The sequence below is a fragment of the Euleptes europaea genome, chromosome 21, assembly GCF_029931775.1.
Source record: "Euleptes europaea isolate rEulEur1 chromosome 21, rEulEur1.hap1, whole genome shotgun sequence".
Taxonomy (NCBI): Eukaryota; Metazoa; Chordata; class Lepidosauria; order Squamata; family Sphaerodactylidae; genus Euleptes; species Euleptes europaea.
Window position 1 is genome coordinate 15,075,655 of NC_079332.1, and position 19,866 is coordinate 15,095,520.

Consider the following 19,866-nt stretch of genomic DNA (forward strand, 5'->3'; position numbering starts at 1 on the left):
GGCGAGGATAATCGGGAGAGGCTGTGGCCGTCCCCACGCTCTTCTGTCAAGTCAAAATATCTCACAGGGTGACATTTTCATGATGCTCGCCTTTCCTTCCAATTTTTTTTTAAATAAAAAGCCAGCCAATATAAGCGGGGAAGGGGATTAAAAAAAAAAAAAAAGAGGCAGTCATTTGAATCGGCTCGTCTCTCTGTTTCTCTCCGTAGATAACGCCGCCCGGCCATGCAGTCCTTTCGCGAAAGGTGTGGTTTCCACGGCAACCAGCCGAACTACCAGCCGACTTCTTCGCAAGATTCAGCACGCCTGGAGAATTACAGACATCACAGCCAAGCGGGCCCGCACTGTGAACGGCAGCGGCTGGTGGCAAAGGAGTACTATGGCCAGCCGCCGCCGCCGCAGCTGCCATATCAAGGGTACGGCGAGAACAGCGCCGTGGAGAAGTTCCACCGGGGGAATAAGCAGTTACGGGGCCAGCAGCTGCAGGCCAGGCCGGCGTCCTTTCCAAATTACACCGTCCCGGAGAACAGCCCCTACCCGGCCCGCTATTCTGGGGAGGAAGGCCTGCAGGCCTGGGGGTCGCAGCAGCAGCCGCCCCCACAACCGTTGCCGGGAGGAGTGGCTAAGTACGAGGAGAACTTGATGAAAAAGACAGCGGCACCCTCAGGCAGCAGGCAGTACCACGAGCAGGCCCCTCAGCTCCCGTTCCGAACTCACGCCTTACACCTCCCGCAGCAGCCGCCGCCACCGCCACAGCAGCAGTCGACCTTGACTTACCCCAAGATCCCCCGGCAGAAGCTCCAGAATGACGTCTCCTCTTCCATGCCGTTTCCACAGGGCACCCACTTCCCCCAGCATTCCCAGTCGTTCCCGCCTTCCTCGACGTATTCGTCCGTCCAAAGCGGGAGCCCGGCCACGCATTCCTACAAAAGCTGCAACGCTCCTTCTGCACCGCCACCGCCGCACGAAAGGGCTCTCGGGAACACTGCGGCCTTGCCAGCTGGGCAAAGGGTCCAGAGCCTGCACGGCTACCAGGCGAACCGCATCAGCTATGACCAGCAGCAACAACAGCAGCAACAGTCCCTGCAAGGGCGGCACCACGCGCAAGAAGCACTTCACTATCAGAGCCTGGCCAAGTACCAACATTACAACCAGCCAGGCCAGAGCTACTGCCAAGCGGACGCTCCGGTGCGGACCCCGGACCAGTATTACCAAACTTTCAGCCCCAATTCCGGCCACTCCCCGGCCCGTTCGGTCGGTCGGTCCCCGTCGTACAGTTCCACTCCTTCCCCGTTAATGCCCAACTTGGAGAACTTCCAATACAGCCAACAGTCTCTGAGCACGGGGGCATTCCCGGCCAGCCTCGCTGACCACAGCCACTTCATGCCTTTGTTGAACCCTTCGCCGACAGACGGGGCGAGCCCGGACACTCAACCTGCTGGGAACTGCAAGAATTTGCAGAAGGAGAAGATGCCCGAGAACCTCCTGTCGGATTTGAGCCTCCAAAGCCTGACTGCGCTCACCTCTCAAGTCGAGAACATTTCCAACACCGTCCAGCAGCTTCTGCTTTCCAAGTCCACGGGGATGGCCCAGAAAAAAGGTCTCAAAAATTCACCTCGGACCCCAGAGCAGCTCAAAAGCCAGCACTGCAGCCCCGAAGGGAACAATTACTCCGCAGAGCAAGCTGGGACTCCTCTCTCAGACCCGCTCAGCACCCCGCAGTCTGTCCACGCCGAAACCCAGGAGGCTGATTACCTGAGCGGGTCTGAAGACCAACTGGAAAGGGGCTTCCTGTACTGTAATCAAAGCCGCAGCCCAGCCCGCATCAACAGCAACTCCAAGACCAAACCCGAGTCGGTTTCCACCTGCTCAGTGACATCTCCAGACGACATGTCGACCAAGTCGGACGACTCCTTCCAAAGCATCCACACCAGCCTGCCTCTGGAGACTTTTACCAAGTTTGTTGCCAGAGAAAGGGACTGCCCCAGACTGCTCCTCAGTGCCCTTTCCCAGGAGGAGCTTGCATCTGAAATCATTGGTTTGCAAGACGCTATCAACGAGAAAGCAGACAAAGGCTGGGCCAATTCTCCTGTGCCAAGCAAAGACCCGGACAAATCCCCCTTCCACTTAGAGAATCACAGGACCTGCCTGGACTCAGTGGTCAAGAGCCCGTGGTCCAACCAAGGGGACTCGAGTACCCTTGTGGAACCTCTGAAGTTAGACAAAACCTTGGGAGGGAATAATCAAAAGAACTTCAGCGAGGAGGTTTACGACAACTCCCAGGTGGCATTTACAGCAGCAGACACCAAGAGTTCGATAAAAACAACCAGCTCGGTAGGATACCCTGCCAAACCCAACATCTCGACGGTCACCTCCAGCTCGGAGACCACAAGCTTCAGCTGCTACTCAAATGCCACCGCCAATTCTGTGGGTTCTGAAAATGCCATGGAGAATTTCGACTGGCCAGACGAGAACCTCAGTGACACATGGAAAGAGCTTGGCTCCAGCCTTCAAGCATCGGACCTGCCCAAGAGTTTGTTCTCAGGCAAACTGAGTGAGAGTTGCGACTCAGAGAAAAAAACCGCTTGCTGCCTCAGCCTTTGCGACAGCGAGCAGCCAGCGGAGACCGAGCACGCTGAGACATTTGGTCAGCAGCAAGCCAACAAGGGCGAGAACTTAACATATGACGAGGCCGCCAGAGCAGACGAGCGTTGGCTTGAGGACACAACCAGGCACTCCTGTTCAGGAGGAGACTTCAGCGAACTCCCAATGATGTCCTCACCAGACTTGAAAGAATCCGATTTGGAACCAGAAGAATATTCCTCTCTGTGTGATCTAGCTGGTTCTGAGCAAAAGTCTATGACCTATGATGCGTTCACTCCCAAGCCTGCTGAGAACGCCCCAGCCCTCTCCCTCCAAGAAACACCTGGTTCTGCAGAAGGGTCAGCAAATGTGGTTGAGAAGGAGAACACGGCCCCCTCCTCTCAGTTGTCAGATCAGTCTGTCATCCTTTTAGGCCCAACGGTTGGGACCGAAACAAAAGTCAAAAGTTGGTTTGAATCTTCCCTGTCTCACTTGAAGCCAGAGGAGGAGGCAGCGGGAAATGAAGAACCCCTTCTTGAAAAGACGGAAACTCCAGGAGCCTTGTCAGTGAATAAACAGACGCCTCCGGAAAAGGTTGTCAGCGTGTCAGAACCAACCTCTATGGGCAAAAGTCTTCGGACCAAGAAAGTCCCCAGCAGGTTGTCGGGGGGAGAAGAATCCGAGAAGCCCATGGCCAGCCCATGTACAGCGACCCAGGCAGCGGGCATCATGGCCAACGCATGCCCAGGGCCAAACAATCTGATTGAAATGCCGAGTAAGAATGCCCATGGCCAGACTACAAGGTTTCCAGCGGAGGGTCTGCCAGCTCGGATGTGTACTCGCTCATTCACTGCCTTGACTGAACCCAGGATGCCCGACCCTCTGGAAGGCTCCAAGGTCTTGGCCCTTCAAGAAAAGCTGGGCAAGAAGCCGGCGTGTGCTATGAAACCCAGAGCTGCTTTCAAAGCCAGGAAAGCCAACGGGAAGCCTTCTCCGAAGCCGAGTGAGCCATCTCCTCAGCTACTGCCCTACGTGGCACAAAACGAAGACCCGGCTGGTCAGAAGGCCAAAGAAGGTGATTCGCAAGAGACCGGAGGGAAAGATCAACAGTCCATGATCCTCCGCTCCCGCACCCGGACTCAAGAGGTGTTTCACACCAAGCGGAGGAGAGAGAAAAGCGCCATGGACATGGGGCTGAAGAATGGGAAGCCAAGCACAAAGCTCCATCCCAACAACCACCTGCCCGGGCCCTTCAAGATCAGCCCTCAAAGCCAGCCTCCAAAGGAGAGCAAACTGGGCAAGAGAATGAAGCTTGCTAAAGCCAGGTCCGGGATCGGCCCTAAATTATCCGAGCGGCCGCTTCACACCTTGAAAAGGAAGTCCGCCTTCATCCCCCCGGTTCCTGCCAAAAAGAGGAACTTGGTTTTGAGGAGCAGTAGTCAAAGCGGCGTTGGGAAGGACGAAAAGCCAGAAGCTGATCCTGGCTTGCTGAAGAGGCTGTCCTCCTCAGCCCCCAAAGTGAAAGCGGCTCCCAAGAATGCCTGCGAAGCGCTGATGAAGTCCCCTCCGGCGAAAGAAAATCCCGCCGTCTGCATAAAAATCACCTCCCGGGCCGCCTTCCAGGGAGCCATCAAGACCAAAGTGTTGCCCCCGAGGAAAGGCAGGGGCCTGAAGCTGGAGGCCATTGTCCAGAAGATAACCTCTCCCAATCTGAAGAAGTTTGCCTGCAAAACCGCCGCCGCGGCTGTCTCAGCCGCCATCGCCGCCGGCTCGCACAGTAATCCGGCGAGCCCTTCCCTACTGGAGAGGGAGCAGGCCTCAAAGAATGCAAGCGCAACCTCAGCGGTGGGGGAAGCCAGACCATTAAACCCGGCCGTGTCACAAAAGGCTCCCGCCGCTCCGGCAGCCGAGCAATTATGCAGAAACCCGAACAACAGATCCTTCAGAGGGAAACTAATGAACAGTAAGAAACTGTCCTCCAACTGTTTCAAGGGTGAGGCCTATTCATCTCCCGAGACGCTGCAGCACAGCGGCGACAGCATGGCTGCCAGCGGCACCGGCCTGCTGCCCAAGAAAAGGAACCGAAAAGGGAAAGCCACGGCCTTCCGGGCAGCCAAAAATAGCTTGGACAAGTGCCCTCACCTGAGCCCTGCTCTGCTACTGGTGTCCAGAGAGAAGGCGGTGGCAGCGGCAGCAGGAGGGAAAGCAGAGGAGAGACAAAGAGAGGGAAAGAAACCCAAGGCCGAGGACAAAGGCTTCGGCAACGCTGAGAGCTCAGAGGGGAGAGCCTCCCAGGCCCAGCCCCGCGTGCAGAAGCAGCGTGCCAACCACTCCAACTACAACGGCTACACGAAGAGACAAAGGAAGCGCCTTAGCTGCCGGAAGGCCAAAAGTGTGCCATCGAGGTGTAAGAGCCGGACCAAGAGGCGGCACCCACAGCAGACGCCGCTGCTGAGCCCCGCCGAGCCGGAGATCCGGCTGAAGTATGTGTCATGCAAGCGGTTGCGGGCTGACAGCCGGGCGCCCCCTTTCTCCCCGTACGTCCAGGTCGAGAAGCGGGGCGAGTTCGTCACCACCTGCACCGTCGTCAACTGCCCGGCCGAAGAGGCTAAGCTCCACAATGAGCAGCGTTCTTCACCCAGCCAGGGCGGGCTTTTCAGGACTGCCCATCTGCAGCCCCAGGCGATCCTACCTCTCTCGTCCACCATGCACCTTGGCCCAGTGGTCTCCAAGACCCTCAACGCCACCTGCTTGGTCTGCTGCCTGTGCCGGAACCCGGCCAATTATAAAGACCAAGGGGACCTCTGCGGGCCGTACTATCCCGAGGACTGCCTGCCGAAAAAAAAGTCGAGGCTGAAAGAGAAGATCAAGGTGGAGGGGCTCGGCGAAGAGCCCCCCTCGCCTTCTCTGGCAGATCGACTGCTCAAAGCGACAGATAATAATTGTGCGACGAGTACGTCGGGTGGAAAGCCGCCAAGGTTGGACAGTGGTGCTGACTCAGCGAAACAGAGCACGCTCCGCTCCAGTTCCAGGGGGATGTTTAGGAAACTACAAAGCTGCTACTGCTGCGATGAGAGGACAGAGGGAGAGGAGGCGGCGGCGGCGGCCGAGAAGCCCAGGAGGCACGAGTGCGGCAAAGCCGAATCGCCGCCTCCGGAGCCGGTCGGAGACACGCAAGAGCACTGGGTTCACGAGGCCTGCGCGATATGGACAGCTGGGGTTTACCTGGTGGCAGGGAAGCTCTATGGACTGCAAGAGGCAATAAAGATGGCTGCCGACGCGGTAAGAGCCTCTCCTTTAGCATACGGTCTGCGGTGGTTAGGCCCCCGAAATTGCAGGACGGTCTACTCGCGTGAGCCGAAAGGAGCAGGCCGAACCCTGTTTTTTCAGGGGGTGGGGGTGGGCAAGTGGGGGGGTCCCTCGAAATGAATTGGGGATGCCTCGCTCAGAGACCCAACCTGGACGCAAGTGTGGCAGCCGTTTTGGTGTTTGATTGGAAGTTGAGGGGGTGGCGGAGAAAACGTCCTGCCCAATAGGGTCATGGTCTCCAGTCCATCAGATACCTCAGTTGCCACTGGCCCAGGAAGCTGGGGGTTTTTTTTGCTACTCTGCCACCATCCGGTCATGCTACTCTGCCACCATCCGGTCAAGTTGATTCTTCTTGTTATTATTATGATTTGCTCAGAAGCGTTTGAAGTTCCCACACAAGAGAGGAACCTGCTTCAGAGACAGGCGCCAATTTCGCCTGGGCTTAGTAGCCAACCGCTGTTTCTAGCAGCCGGCAAAGATTCTAGCTTCCAGCAAACCAACCGTCTCCTGTGGGTAGCGGCCAGGAAGGAAGAGCTGGCGGGGCGGGTGTACGTTGGTAGCAAGGCCTTTGCCCTGGTTGTGCATGTCAGACCTTGACGCCTCTTGGCGCCATTTTGAAAGAGGTATTCACTGCCTTTTAGTGCCGCTGGTGGTTTTTGTTACAATACTTTACCAACTGAGTGTAGAAGGTGCTTTCCCTGCTGGGCAGTAGAAATGAATTTCGGTTCACGCCTGGCAAGGGGGCGATTATTTCCCAGAATCGTAAAGTTGGAAGGGACCACCAGGGTCATCTAGTCCAACCCCATGCACAATGCAGGACATTCACAACTACCTCCCCCCCACACCCCCAGTGACCCCTACTCCATGCCCAGAAGATGGCCAAGATCCCTCTCATCATCTGCTTAAGGTCATAGAATCCACATTGCTAACAGATGGTCTTCTAACCTCTTTTTAAAAACCTCCAGGGAAGGAGAGCTCACCACCTCCCGAGGAAGCCTGTTCCGCTGAGGAACCGCTCCAAGTGTTAGAAAGTTCTTCCTAATGTCTAGATAGAAACTCTTTTGATTTAATTTCAACCCGTTGGTTCTGGTCTGACCTTCTGGGGCAACTGAAAACAGCTCGGCACCATCCTCTATATGACAGCCCTTCGAGTCCTTGAGGATGGTTCTCATATCCCCTCTCAGTCTTCTCCTCCTCAGGCTGCACATACCCAGCTCCTTCAACCTTTCCTCATAGGATGGTCTCCAGACCCCTCACCATCTTTGTTGCCCTCCTCTGGACACGTTCCAGCTCGTCTACATCTAATGAGGGTGTGGGCCTCATTAGAAGTCCGTCTAATCCAGCACCCCAACATTTAACTAACCCAGTATCTCTGGGAGACTCATGATCAAACCATCAAGCTGACAATGACTTTGCTCTGTTGTCAGGCTCCATGCATTTGCTATTCAGAGGTAGACTGCCTCTGTACATGGAAGTTCCATTTCACCGCCACTGCTAATAGCTACCGGAAAGCTTGCGCTTTTTGGATTTGTTTCGTAAAAGTCACGTAAGCGAGCAGCTGTTGCCGTATATTGTGGCAGCGAATTCCACAAATCGCCTGTGTAAAAGAGAAGCTTCTCAGTATAGGATTTTTATTGCCGGGGAAATAAAGATTCTTCCAATCTTTATTTAAAATCTTTTATTTAAAATCTTTATTTAAAATCTTTTATTTTAAAATCGACCACGAGCTCCCACCCGTTCCTGACTTTCTGTACACCGCTAGATGTTCGGCGGAGTGCACGGCTGCCACTGAGTGGAAGAAGGCATGTGACGGGAGGTCAGCGCGCCCTGAATTGCCCCACCACTCGCAAGCAGCCAGCAACTGTTTAGCGGAGCCGGAGCAGGGAACCCCTGAGCCTAGAGATGTCCCGGGGGCTGCCACTCTCCATGGCAGCCGCGCATATCCCACGATGCCCAGCTTGGCACAAGGCCCTCTACCACCTGTCTTCTCTTTCCGGTCAGCGGTTGTCCAGTGACCAGGAAGACTCTCAGTTCCCTCCCACAAAACCTGTCATGCTCTAAGGGTTTTTGAGGGCTGTCCGGCAGGCCTCCCTCATTTACTCACCTGGGGTGGGGATTTACCTGCCCCCAGCCCCAGTTTCCTGCCTCTGAAGAACTGCAGAAAAAGGTATCCACATAGCGATACTCTAGGAAGTTCCCTTTGTCTCTGTGGTAAAGACCATAGAAACTACGGGAGGCTGCCTAGAGAGCCTTAAAGCACCCAGAAGCAACCTCATAGCCTCTCCAAACTCTGGTCCTAGCCATGTTTTCCCAGGGAAATGTGGTGGGTGGACGGGGACACAGGACTGCTATTCTCCACAGCCACCATGCGTCCCTCGTGATGCGCAGCTGGGCACTCTGTTAGCCCCGGACAGCTGGAGGTTCTCGCCACTGTGGCTAGCGGCAGCCACCACTCTCGGCCGCTTTTGCCACTCCCTTTTGCTGGTAAGCGAAAACCGCTGCCTGCCCCATGGGTCCCTGGCTGAAGAGGAGGGGAGGAAGAGGAGGAGAGCCAACCTCCGCCCGTGGTGGCAGCATGCGGGCCAAGGGAGACAGGAAAGGGAGGCCAGCCAAGGGGGCCGTTGCCCCGTTGCCAGCACCCAGAAAGAGCAGGCCGCAGCCACTCCTGCTTCGTGGCGGAGCCTCCAAAGGTCACGAGGTCTACCCAGCAAAGCCTCTCCCGCACGTATCCGGGATCTCCTAGGGGCAATGCTTTTGCCCTGCAGCACCACATTCTGTCTAGTCCAGGGGTGTCGAACACATGAACACATGAAGCTGCCTTCTACTGAATCAGACCCTCAGTCCATCAAAGTCAGTATTGTCTACTCAGACCGGCAGCGGCTCTCCAGGGTCTCAGGCAGGGGTCTTTCGCATCACCTACTTGCCTGGTCCTTTTAACTGGAGATGCCAGGGATTGAACCTGGGACCTTCTGCATGCCAAACATATGCTCTACCTCTGAGCCACAGCCCCTCCCAAAAATGGTGGTGGGAGAAAGTGCTATCAAGTCGCAACTGACTTAGGGCAACCCCATAGGGTTCTCAAGGCAAGAGACATATAGAAGTGGTTTGCCATTGCTTGCCTCTGCGTAGCAACCCTCAACTTCCTTGGTGTTCTCCCATCCAAGTACTAACCAGGGCCAACCCTGTTTAGCTTAGGTGGACTCTGATCTGGAGAACCAGGTTTGATTCCCCACTCCTCCACATGAGCGGCGGAGGCTAATCTGGTGAACTGGATTTGTTTCCCTACTCCTACACATGAAGCCTGCTGGGTGACCAGCAGGGTTGAACAGCGAAGTAGCCAAGTTTGCAGATGACACCAAATTATTTAGGGTGGTTAAAACAAAATCAGACTGTGAAGAGCTCCAAAAGGATCTCTACAAACTGGAAGAATGGGCATCGACATGGCAAATGAGATTCCATGTGAGCAAGTGTAAAGTGATGCATATTGGGGCAAAAAATCCCAACTTCACATATACACTGATGGGATCTGTGCTGGCAGCGACAGACCAAGAAAGGGATCTTGGGGTGGTAGTGGATTGCTCGATGAAGATGTCAACCCGGTGTGCGGCTGCTGTAAAAAAGGCAAATTCCATGCTGGCCATAATTAGATGAAGAATAGAGAATAAAACTGCTGATATCATACTGCCCTTGTACAAATCTATGGTGAAACCACACTTGGAATACTGTGTACAGTTCTGGTCACCACACCTAAAAAAGGATATTACAGAGCTTGAGAAGGTGCAGAAAAAAGCAACCAAAATGGTTAGGGGACTAGAGCAACTGTCTTATGGGGAGCGGTTAAAACGCTTAAGGCTGTTGAGCTTGGAAGGAAGGCATCTAAGAGGAGTCACGATAGAGGTCTATAAAATTATGCATGGTTTGGAGAGAGTGGACAGGGAGAAGTTTTTCTCCCTCTCCCATTATACTAGAAAGCGGGGTCATCTGCTGAAGCTGGAGGGTGAGAGATTCAAAACAGATAAAAGGAAGTATTTTTTCACACAACGCATAGTTTAATTGTGGAACTCCCTGCCCCAGGATATGGTGATGGCTGCCAACTTGGAAGGCTTGAAGAGGGGAGCAGATATGTTCATGGAGGAGAGGGCTATCCGTGGCTGCTAGTCAAAATGGAGACTAGTCATGATGCAGACCTATTCTCTCCAATATCAGAGGAGCATGCCTATTATATTAGGTGCTGTGGAATACAGGCAGGACAATGCTGCTGCAGTCGTCTTGTTTGTGGGCTTCCTACAGGCACCTGGTTGGCCACTGTGTGAACAGACTGCTAGACTTGATGGGCCTTGGTCTGATCCAGCAAGGCTTTTCTTATGTTCTTATGACCTCGGGCTAGTCACAGCTCTCTCAGCCCCACCTACCTCACAGGGTGTCTGTTGTGGGGAGGGGAAGGGAAAGTGATTGTAAGCCAGTTTGATTCCCCCTTAAGTGATAGAGAAAGTCAACATATAAAAACCAACTCTTCTTCTTCTTCTTACCTTCCAAGATCTGGCGAGATCAGTCTAGCCTGGGCCATCCAGATCGGGGCAACTCAATTGTTACGAAAGCTGGATATGACTCCAGATCTAGATTGGGGCTGCCTCGGCCGGCTCACATGCCAGAAAAGAGCTCTTAAGGGGGTGGATCTGGCCCGCGGTCCTTACGCTTGACACCCCTAGCCTATTCCATACACGCGTCCCGCGTCCCAGACACCCACTCGCACCTGAACCCCGAACAATACTTCCCGAAGGTTGGGGAGCCTCCCGGCTCCCTGAGAATCCCAGCTGCCGTTTGAAAGCAAGGTTTCCCCAGTGTGGCGGCCTGATTTATATGGGACTCGGGACACACGCGAAATGGTGTGAACATCCCGTGCGCCCGCCCCCGACATCTTTCACGGGAGCTGGCCCGTGCCCATGGAACTCTTGCTCGTCAGCAGGAAATATTTAGGCAATTAAAACAGCGCTGGAGGCTGCTTCTCGAATGAAAAGTTTTTTTTATGAAAAAACTCGAAAACGGATCAAACTAAAACGGCAGCGGAAAAGCACAGATTAAAAACAGAGCCAGGGGAAGGCGTGAAACGGCCATCTATTTAAAACCCCTACGAGAATCAGACCAGGGAGTCAAAGACAAAAGAAAAAAGGAAAGACTCCTTTATTGGAGGAGTCGTTAAACTGTGAAATTCATTGCCGGTGGCGGCGGCCATGAGCATAAATGGCTCGGTAGATTTCAGGAGAAGAGGTCCATCGATCGCTACTAGCCATGGTGATTAAAGAGAACCTCCATATACAGAGGCAACAAACCTCAGAATACTGGTGTGAGACAGCCTCGGCCTCTGGGCCCTGTTGTTGGACTTCCAGAGGCATTAGTTGGCCGCTGTGTGATACAGGATACTGACAAGATGGACCACTGATATAGCAGGTCTCTTCAGATGTTCTTCTCAGAGAAGAGGCCTTGGCCTCTCTCACCTGTTGTTGGTCCTCCTGAGGAACTGGTTGCCCACTGTGTGAGACTGGATGCTGGACTAGATGGACCCTCTCTGGTCTGATCCAGCAGGGCTCTTCTGATGTTCTTAATATAATCGGGCCAGATTTTTTAAAAGCAAGTAGGAACAGGAAATACCAAATGCCCTCCAGAGTAAGAGTTCTGGAAGGCCAAGAAGGAGGAGGCAGGACAAGCCTTCCAAGAGAGGGAATTCCATAATTCGGGGACATAACCCAAAAGACCCTGCCCTGAAAATCTGGCAACCTCCCTTTTGTCAATGCAGCTACATGTGCACTTCCAAGCCAGTCTTGACTTGGACGGGCTCATTTAGGAAGAACTTTCTAACAGAGCGGTTCCTCAGTGGAACAGGCTTCCTCAGGAGGTGGTAAGTGCTCCTTCCCTGGAGGTTTTGAAGCAGAGGCTAGATGGCCATCTGTCAGCAATGCTGATTCGATGACCTTAGGCAGATCATGAGAGGGAGAGCATCTTGGCCATCTTCTGGGCATGGAGTAGGGGTCACTGGGGGTGTGGTGGGGGAGATAGTTGTGAATTTCTTGCATTGTGCAGGGGGTTGGACTAGATGACCCTGGTGGTCCCAACTGTATGATTCTATGATGTCAACCTTGACCAGGCGCACATGGAATACTTTCTTGGGTGATTTAGCAATGGCCCTCCTCCAGTAGAAATCAGAAAGTGGGTGAGGTACATAATAAAGAAGGGTCCCATTAAATTAATACTCGGGCATGATGAGATGCCTGGATTGAGCCCTCGGGGACTTTCATTTGGCTTTAAACTGGTATGGGTGAATCCATCTGAAATGGTCTCAGTGTGTTCACACCTGGCACTTGTACTGCTCTCTCCAGATATGGCTAATTAGCCAATTTGCCATTCAGAAGTCTTGGCGAAGTGATTGTGAGTAGGGTGTTCTGCGTCCAGTCAAAAACGGTATCTGGCACCCAGTGTTAAGAGCATAAAAGCCTGACTTTTGCCCCGGTGGATCCAGCTTCCTCACAGAATGGAAGCTTTGTAAACTCACAAGCAAGACACTGTGTATTTTTAGCGCCCAGTACTCTAAGATGTAGTGTCTCTGTAGATAAAAGTTTCATTTAGTTAGCATGACTGAACCAGTAGCCATTGTCCTGTGCCATGAAATTCGGTGAACCCTTTCCCGAAATATCCTACGAACATTGAACTTATCTTGGGGCAGTGAATGCCCTAGTTTAATTATGTGTCATATTTGTCCAGGACTTTATGCCAATTTATTCAGTTGGGGAATTCTGATACACAGCCCCCTGCACTCTTTGCCATTCTTTTCCCCAGTCTGGCGTCGTTTCTTGGTGCCATATTTCCCCCCCACCCTTTTCCGGTTGGTTGCGGAAGTCCGCGTCAATTTTGTTTACGAGTGTGGCGTGACAGCATCGCGTCAGAGTTTTCCTTGCGATGACCTCCGCAAATGCGCATTAGTTGGTGACAGCCAATCAGAAATCAAGAGCCGGGAGGGCAAGGGCAGCGAAGGCAGAGAAGAAGCGAGGTGCCAAGAAGCAGCTGGGCGAATGAAGGTTGCCAAGCAGCATCGAAACAACATGAATATTATAGCAAGGAGCATTAAAAAATCATCATCATCATCCTGAACACTGAAACACAAAACTGAACAGAAAAAACTGGAAATTGTTTTGGCTTTGCCCTCATTTGGGATCACTTTCTGTTTCGCCGTTTAGGGACCATTCTGAGAAATAACCCCCTACTTGGTCATCTAAGCAGAGATTGCAGTGCAATCGGGCAAATATTCTTTGTCTGAAGCCCACATTTGAGGGTTTTGATTTCAACACCTGCTCTGCCTGTATCTAGCACCAGCACCATCAGTGCTGGAAGCAGGAAGGGGTGGCGTCTGAATGGGAGACCTCAAAATGAGGCAGAGAATCTTCCCAGCACCTCAACTCTGTTTCTGAGATGATAAAGCTCAATTGTGCTGGATATGGAAGTTGCCTCCATCCTAGAATTTGTCAGCCTCTCCCTTAGAGGTCATCCCCTAAAAGCCCTTCCTGTCTTGGAGTTCCTAGTCTTTTTCCAGCAATTGGGTGTACCTTCTGGGCCCAGCGTAGCCCAGCAAACTATCTTAGAAGAAGAAAAAGAAGAGTTGGTTTTTATATGCTGATTTTCTCTACCTTTTAAGGAGAATCAACCCGGCTTACGATCTCCTTCCCGTCCTCTCCCCCCAACAGACACCTTGTGAGGTAGATGGGGCTGAGAGAGTTCAGAGAGAACTGTGATTAGTTCAAGGTCTCCCAGCTGGCTTCATGTGTAGGAGTGGGGAAACCAAGCCGATTCACCGGATTAGAGTCCGCTGCTCATGAGAAGGAGTGGGGAATCAAACCCGGTTCTCCAGATTAGAGTCCACTGCTCTCGACCACTACACCATGCTGGCTTAGCAGCCCCTACCAAATTTCTAGCACCCCCTACCAAATTTTAATCTGGGTGTGGCAGAACAACCCATAGCTTTACTTGGAAATAATTTTTTGTCGGAAGTCATGAAAGACGGTTCAGAACTCGGACGAGAATGTTACCGCTCATTTCGGTTGTGCGCGTAATTTCTCGATCATGCACTCAACGCATGTGCTCTAGAGCTGTTACCACAGGGTCATGCTGCCATTATTATAAAGCCTGAGTATCAAGTTGATGGCCCGTGGAGGAGAATGAAATGTTTTCAGTGTCCAGACCTCTGAGTAAAGCAGGATACCCTTTGAACATTGGTTATTTCTGCGGTTGCATGAAGATGTGTGGGGTTGGGCAGGAATGCAGCCAATTTACACCACCAGGGAACTCCCCAAGCAACAGAGTTGAATGCAGCCAAACCTTCCCACCGCATGGCAGTTGCTGAAGCTACTTTTCCTATGTCGCTAGTTCTCATGGAGTTTGCTCTCTCTTCTCTTTTTCCCCCTGACAATGGCAGAGGTGTTCCAGCTGTCAGCAAGTGGGAGCGACTGTCGGCTGTTGCCATAAGGGTTGTGCCCAAACTTTTCATTACACATGTGCCATCGATACAGGTAAAAATACCCCCGTCCAGGGGAACAGCTCGTATAAGCATTTGGATCGCAGGGGTGGGGGGAGGACATGATTCTCTTGGTTGGAACCTAACAGTTGATCCACCGGTAGAAGAAGTAGGAGGGGGCCGTCTTCACCACAGAGAAGGATATGCTGGGAATTATGGGACTCGTCTGGACAAGCGATGGACAGGACAGGGGGGTAGAGTAAGGAGAAGAATCAGGCAAGATCAAGCAAGAAAGCCAGTGGAATCCCACCCTCTGTCTTTATCAGTTTGGTTCTGTAGAAGCCCTACTTGTGGATAGCTAGATTTTAATCCAGCTAGATTTTGGGAGGTATGAGCTTTCAAGAGTCAAAACCCCCTTCGCCAGATACCAGGTATCTAAGGTGCCACTCGACTTGAATCTAGCTGTTCTACTGCAGACATACACGGTTACCCTCCAAAACGTTTAGAATAGCAAAACAACTCCTCTCTTATTCTATATTGGGGTGGCAAGTATCTGAAATGTTAGACGGATGGGTGCCACAGTGAAGAAGGCCCTTCAGCATTCCTTTAGTAATTCTTAGGAAGAGGGAATGCCGCCTTTCTAATCACAGCCTGGCAAGTAGCCTATGCCAATTCTTGTTCTTTGGCTCCCCGCAATCCGCAGCTTTTACGAGTTCGGGATCCATGCAACCCCGCGCACCCCTCTTTTAATTCCATTAGCGCAAACGTCCACCTTTCTCGGTTGTTTCCCCCTCCTTCTTTCCCTTCTGTCTCCTCCCTGCTTTATCCTTTCCCTTCTCTCTCCTCTTAAAAGGGAAGAACTTTTAAAAGGAGAGGGAACACTTGGAACTACTCCACTTAGATGGAACGGAGCCCAGTTATTGGTCCTCATCCCCCTAGATAAATGCCAGGCTTCTGCTCAAATGTAGTTGCCTTTGAAGGGGAGAGAATGTGACCATTGATCCCAGAGCCGGTTCCAGGTTTTGGGGGGCCCCTGTGCAGACAGGGGTCCCCATCTGTCCACCATCATCCGACGCCGACCCTGATCGATCCCCAGAGCTGTGCCCCAACAATTGCTTGTTGCAAGGGCTACTGATGAGGGGGACTTTTTTTCTTTCTTTTTTGGAGCGCTTAATCCTTTCATTTTGCTCAAAGGGGTCGTCTGGCAGGGAAGTTGACCAGCCAGGAGCGGCAAGGCGGAAGCCCTTTGAGGGGGCCTGTGCACAAGGAGGGATTTGAGAAGGCAGAAAGGGAGGACTGAGAAGCGGGGGGGGGAGGAATCCCGGACGGGGGGGCCTCCGTTCTGTTCAACAGAACAGTTGAAGCGGCACAAAAGGGATGACATGTGGATTCATTGGGTTCCTCTGCTCCATTTGCAGGTTGTTTGTTAACCGAAGAGACCTTCTCTCTGAACTGTCCCAAACATAAGGTAGGTCAAAAGACCTTTTCTTTTTTGCCAGATCGATAGAAACAACAACGGGCTCTCTTGGAGGGACCTGCCACCCCGATTCCCTGAAAAGCTATTATTTTTATTGGGTCAGTCCACCAGTCCGTGTTATCTTGTAACTGACGACTCTGCCTGCCAGGTTCTTTCCCATTCCCTTTAAACATACAAGATTTGAATCTGGAACCTTGTGCATGCACACACAAAAATTCTCTGTTACCACACTGTTGCCAGGGGTGTGTTTCTAGTCTGTAATTCCTCACAAGCATAGGACAAATATCAAAAGGATGATTCCTTAGCGGTTCCTCGGTGGAACAGGCTTCCTTGGGAGGTGGTGAGCTCTCCTTCCTTGGAGGTTTTTAAGCAGAGGCTAGATGGCCATCTGTCAGCAAGGCTGATTCGGTGAACTTAGGCAGATCATAAGAGGGAGGGCAGGAAGGGTTGTGTCAATGTTTGTCTCTCAAATGCCAGTTGCCACATTGGGGTCAGGAAGCAATTTTTCCTCCAGGCCAGCTTGACCAGGGATCCTGGAGGGTTCTTTTGCCATCTTCTGGGCATGGAGTAGGGGTCACTGGGGGTGTGTGTGGGGGGGAAGGTAGTTGTGAATTTCCTGCATTGTGCAGGGGGTTGGACTAGATGACCTTGGTGGTCCCTTCTATGATTGCAAAAATAGGCAGAATGCAAAATAGGCTATAGCTACTGAAATGCCAAAAGTCAGCAGAGGGACGTAAAATCATGTTTACAGAATAGCTCTTGGCTCCTCTCTGTGCAAACGAGCAAAAAAAAATTTGAAATACTCGTCATTTATGAAAAATGCAGATTTATTTGCACTGGGTTTCGGCTCCTTTGGCACAGAACTGATCGGCAGCTCTCTAAGTGAGACTGCCTCCCTCCCTCCAACCAACAAAATGAATTATGACTAACTAGGCTGGCTGTTTTCTTGAGCTGGGAAGATCTGGCCTGACCTCTCGTGACCTGGCCGTAATTGTAGCCCCCTGAACAGATGTCAGAATGTGAAGATGGAAAAGGGGGGACAGGAATCCAGCCCCTCTCTGCATCCACTCAAAGACTCTTGTCCTTCCATGGGTTGTTTTTTTTTAAAGCAGAAGGGGCAGTGTAAGACTCCAGCACCTCGTTGCATTTCTCTCATAAGGAACTTTACTCCAGACATAATCGCGAGTTAAAAAGTTTTATTTAAGAAAGCCAGCGAGTTCAGTAGGACATAATACAAAAGGGCCGAGTTGAGGCAGAGTTGTCTTGATGGCTTAGGTATAAGGAAACAATACAGAAGGTAACATCCGGTAACTACTCACTGACAAAACCATACATGAAACTAATGCGTGAAATAGCTAGGTGATTGCCAGGGCTCCCAGGCATTGTTCCGCAGGGCCTGGTAACACACTAACGATTAGCCGGGCAGGTCTCCATTGGGGTGTAGATGCTGGGGGGGGATGGGCAGAGGCAGAAAGCCAGGAAGCCTTAGCTGACATTTCGCCTCCCCAAAGACCCCTCTCCTGGATCTCTCGGTTTGGTGGGGTAATTATGGTGGAATTCAGCTATCAGGGTGGGGACGTTCACATGTACAGCGGACACCCATTCATCATGGCTAGAGTTCAGGTGTTTCCAGTGCACAAGGTATTCCAGCTGGCCTCTCCGTGCCCTGGAATCTAATACCTTGGAGATTTCGAAATGCTGTTCCCCTTGAACCATGATTGGGGTTGCCACAGCGGGTTCAGGGTGCCATTCTGGGGCCGGTACAAAGGGTTTCAACAAACTCACGTGGAATACTGGGTGTACCCTCTGTAAGGTTTTAAGAAGATCCAACTCTACGGTGACCTCATTGATAACCCGGGAGATTGGGAACGGTCCCACATACTTTTGACACAGTTTCTTACACGGACGTAAGGACCTGAGATTTTTTTTGGAGAGATAAACCTTTTCCCTGACCCTAAGGTTCCATTGGGGCATTCTGTGTTTATCCGCCTGTGCTTTGTACCTTTCCTTCGCCTGTTCACTAACCAGGGCCAAGTATTCCTTACTGTGTTCGCCCACACAGCCACTTCCGGGGGATCCCCCCGGCGGGGGATCAACTGCACCCAAGGGATCGAATTCCATCCCATAAACTGCCTTGAATGGACTCAAGCCTGTAGCTGAGTGCACCAAATTGTTGTACACATACTCAGCTATCGGTAGCAGGTCAACCCAATTGTCTTGGTGGTAGTTCACAAAACAACATAAGTAGCATTCTACCACTGCATTAACCCTTTCCGTCTGACCATCAGTCTGCGGGTGATAGGCCAACGATAAACCCTGTTGTACTCCAACCAATCCTAGGAATGCTTTCCAAAATCTAGACACGAACACTGACCCCCTGTCGCTCACGATGTTCCGTGGAAACCCATGTAGATGGAAGATCTGGTGTACAAACATGGTATGAAGTGGACTTGCTTAGAGAAGAGGTCCGTGACTACCCAAAGAACCGACTTTCCCTGACTAAGCGGGAGGTCGGTGATGAAGTCCATTCCGATCACCAGCCAGGGCGCCTCCAGAGTCTCTAGGGGCTTTAGCAATCCGGGGGACTTCCCCATCAGGCGTTTATTAGTAGCACACACCGGGCAAGATTTGATGAATTTATCAATGTCCTGGCGCATCCCTGGCCACCAGAAACGTCGTCTCACCAGGTGCAAAGTCTTTACGAACCCAAAATGGCCCCCCGTCTTGGAACTGTGGCTCCATTCCAACACTTCACGCCGCAGTTTCTGGGGGACATAGGTCTTTTCCTTAAGGGGTCCTTCGTCCTCTCCCACCTGGGGAGGGAGGGATTCATTCCCCTGCTCCTCTTGAAGAGCCCCAATCCACCTTACTTGCACAGCTTCGGGAAGGTCCCCCGGGACTGCCAGGGATCGGGGGGTAAGGTCCGCCTTGTCCTGTGAGGGGACCGGGTCCGGCTGAGTTGCCACCGCCCGGGCTTGGGCTCTGGTCAGCACCCCTGCACTTGCCCCTCCCGGGACCAAGCCTAGGTGTTCTGGGGTAAAGAGGGATCCTACCAGCCGCTCAACCTTGCAGTTGTACTGCGGCATCCGGGACAGCCCGTCCGCCAGACTATTTTCCCTCCCCAGTACATGTTTGATTGTAAAGCGGAACTTGAAGAAGAAGTCCACCCAGCGGAGCTGTTTGGCTGACAGCTTCCTCTGCCCCAAAATCGCCTCCAGATTCCGGTGGTCTGTCCAGACCTCAAAGGTTCAGCTGCCCCCTCCAGGAACTGGTGCCAGATCGTGAGGGCATGGTTGATCGCCATGGCCTCTTTTTCCCCAATGGGCCAGTTAAGTTCCAGGCCCGAGAACGTCTTGGAAAAATAGGCACAGGGTTGGAGCAACCTTGAGCATCCCCCTGAAGGAGCATGCCCCCCATGGCCTTTTCCGAGGCGTCCACCTGAAGGGTGAACAGTCAGGGTGGGCAAGAACGGGTTCGGAGGTAAAGCGCCCTTTCAGAACCTTGAATGCTGCCTGGCATCGGTCATCCCAAGGCACTTGATAATGAGCAGCAGTAGCCGCCTGCCCATTCCCTTTCATCTTAAGCAGGTCCGTAATGGGCAGGGCAACCTTGGCAAAGTCCGGGATGAAATTGCGATAAAAATTAGCAAACCCCAAGAACTGCTGGACCTGCTTGCAAGTCCTGGGGGGTTCCCATTTCTGGACCGCCCGAACCTTCTCGGGGTCCATGATCAAACCTTCGGGGGACACAACATACCCAAGAAAAGACAGTTGGTTCTGATTGAAAGCACACTTCGAAAGTTTAGCATACAAATGGTGCTCTCGCAAGCGGCGCAAGACTTCCCTCACCAACTCCCGGTGTTCATCCAGGTCCCTGGAGTAGATCAGGATATCATCAAGATCACCCCCTTAAACAGTAAGTCATGCGAAATCTCATTGATAAGTTGCATGAAGCACGACGGGGGCCCCGACAATCCGAATGGCATGACCAAACCATA

The 19,866-nt window shown here is 52.4% G+C and overlaps 1 protein-coding gene across 1 annotated transcript; it reads left to right on the forward strand.

Moving 5' to 3' along the window:
• Positions 1-222: 222 nt before the first annotated feature.
• RAI1 (retinoic acid induced 1) lies at positions 223-18,242 on the forward strand. Its single transcript, XM_056866631.1, has 4 exons — positions 223-5,865; positions 14,354-14,447; positions 15,811-15,860; positions 18,210-18,242. Exons 1-4 carry the CDS (start codon positions 226-228, stop codon positions 18,240-18,242), a joined length of 5,817 nt encoding a protein of 1,938 aa, XP_056722609.1. The 5' UTR covers positions 223-225.
• Positions 18,243-19,866: the final 1,624 nt, after the last annotated feature.

What these genes read in the sequence shown, in the direction of transcription:
- RAI1 (XM_056866631.1), top strand. Translation starts at nt 226, where the DNA reads ATGCAGTCCTTTCGCGAAAGGTGTGGTTTCCACGGCAACCAGCCGAAC. An exon ending in TAAAGATGGCTGCCGACGCG is followed by an intron (nt 5,866 to 14,353) that starts GTAAGAGCCTCT and finishes TGACAATGGCAG; the next exon opens with AGGTGTTCCAGCTGTCAGCA. An exon ending in CACATGTGCCATCGATACAG is followed by an intron (nt 14,448 to 15,810) that starts GTAAAAATACCC and finishes CTCCATTTGCAG; the next exon opens with GTTGTTTGTTAACCGAAGAG.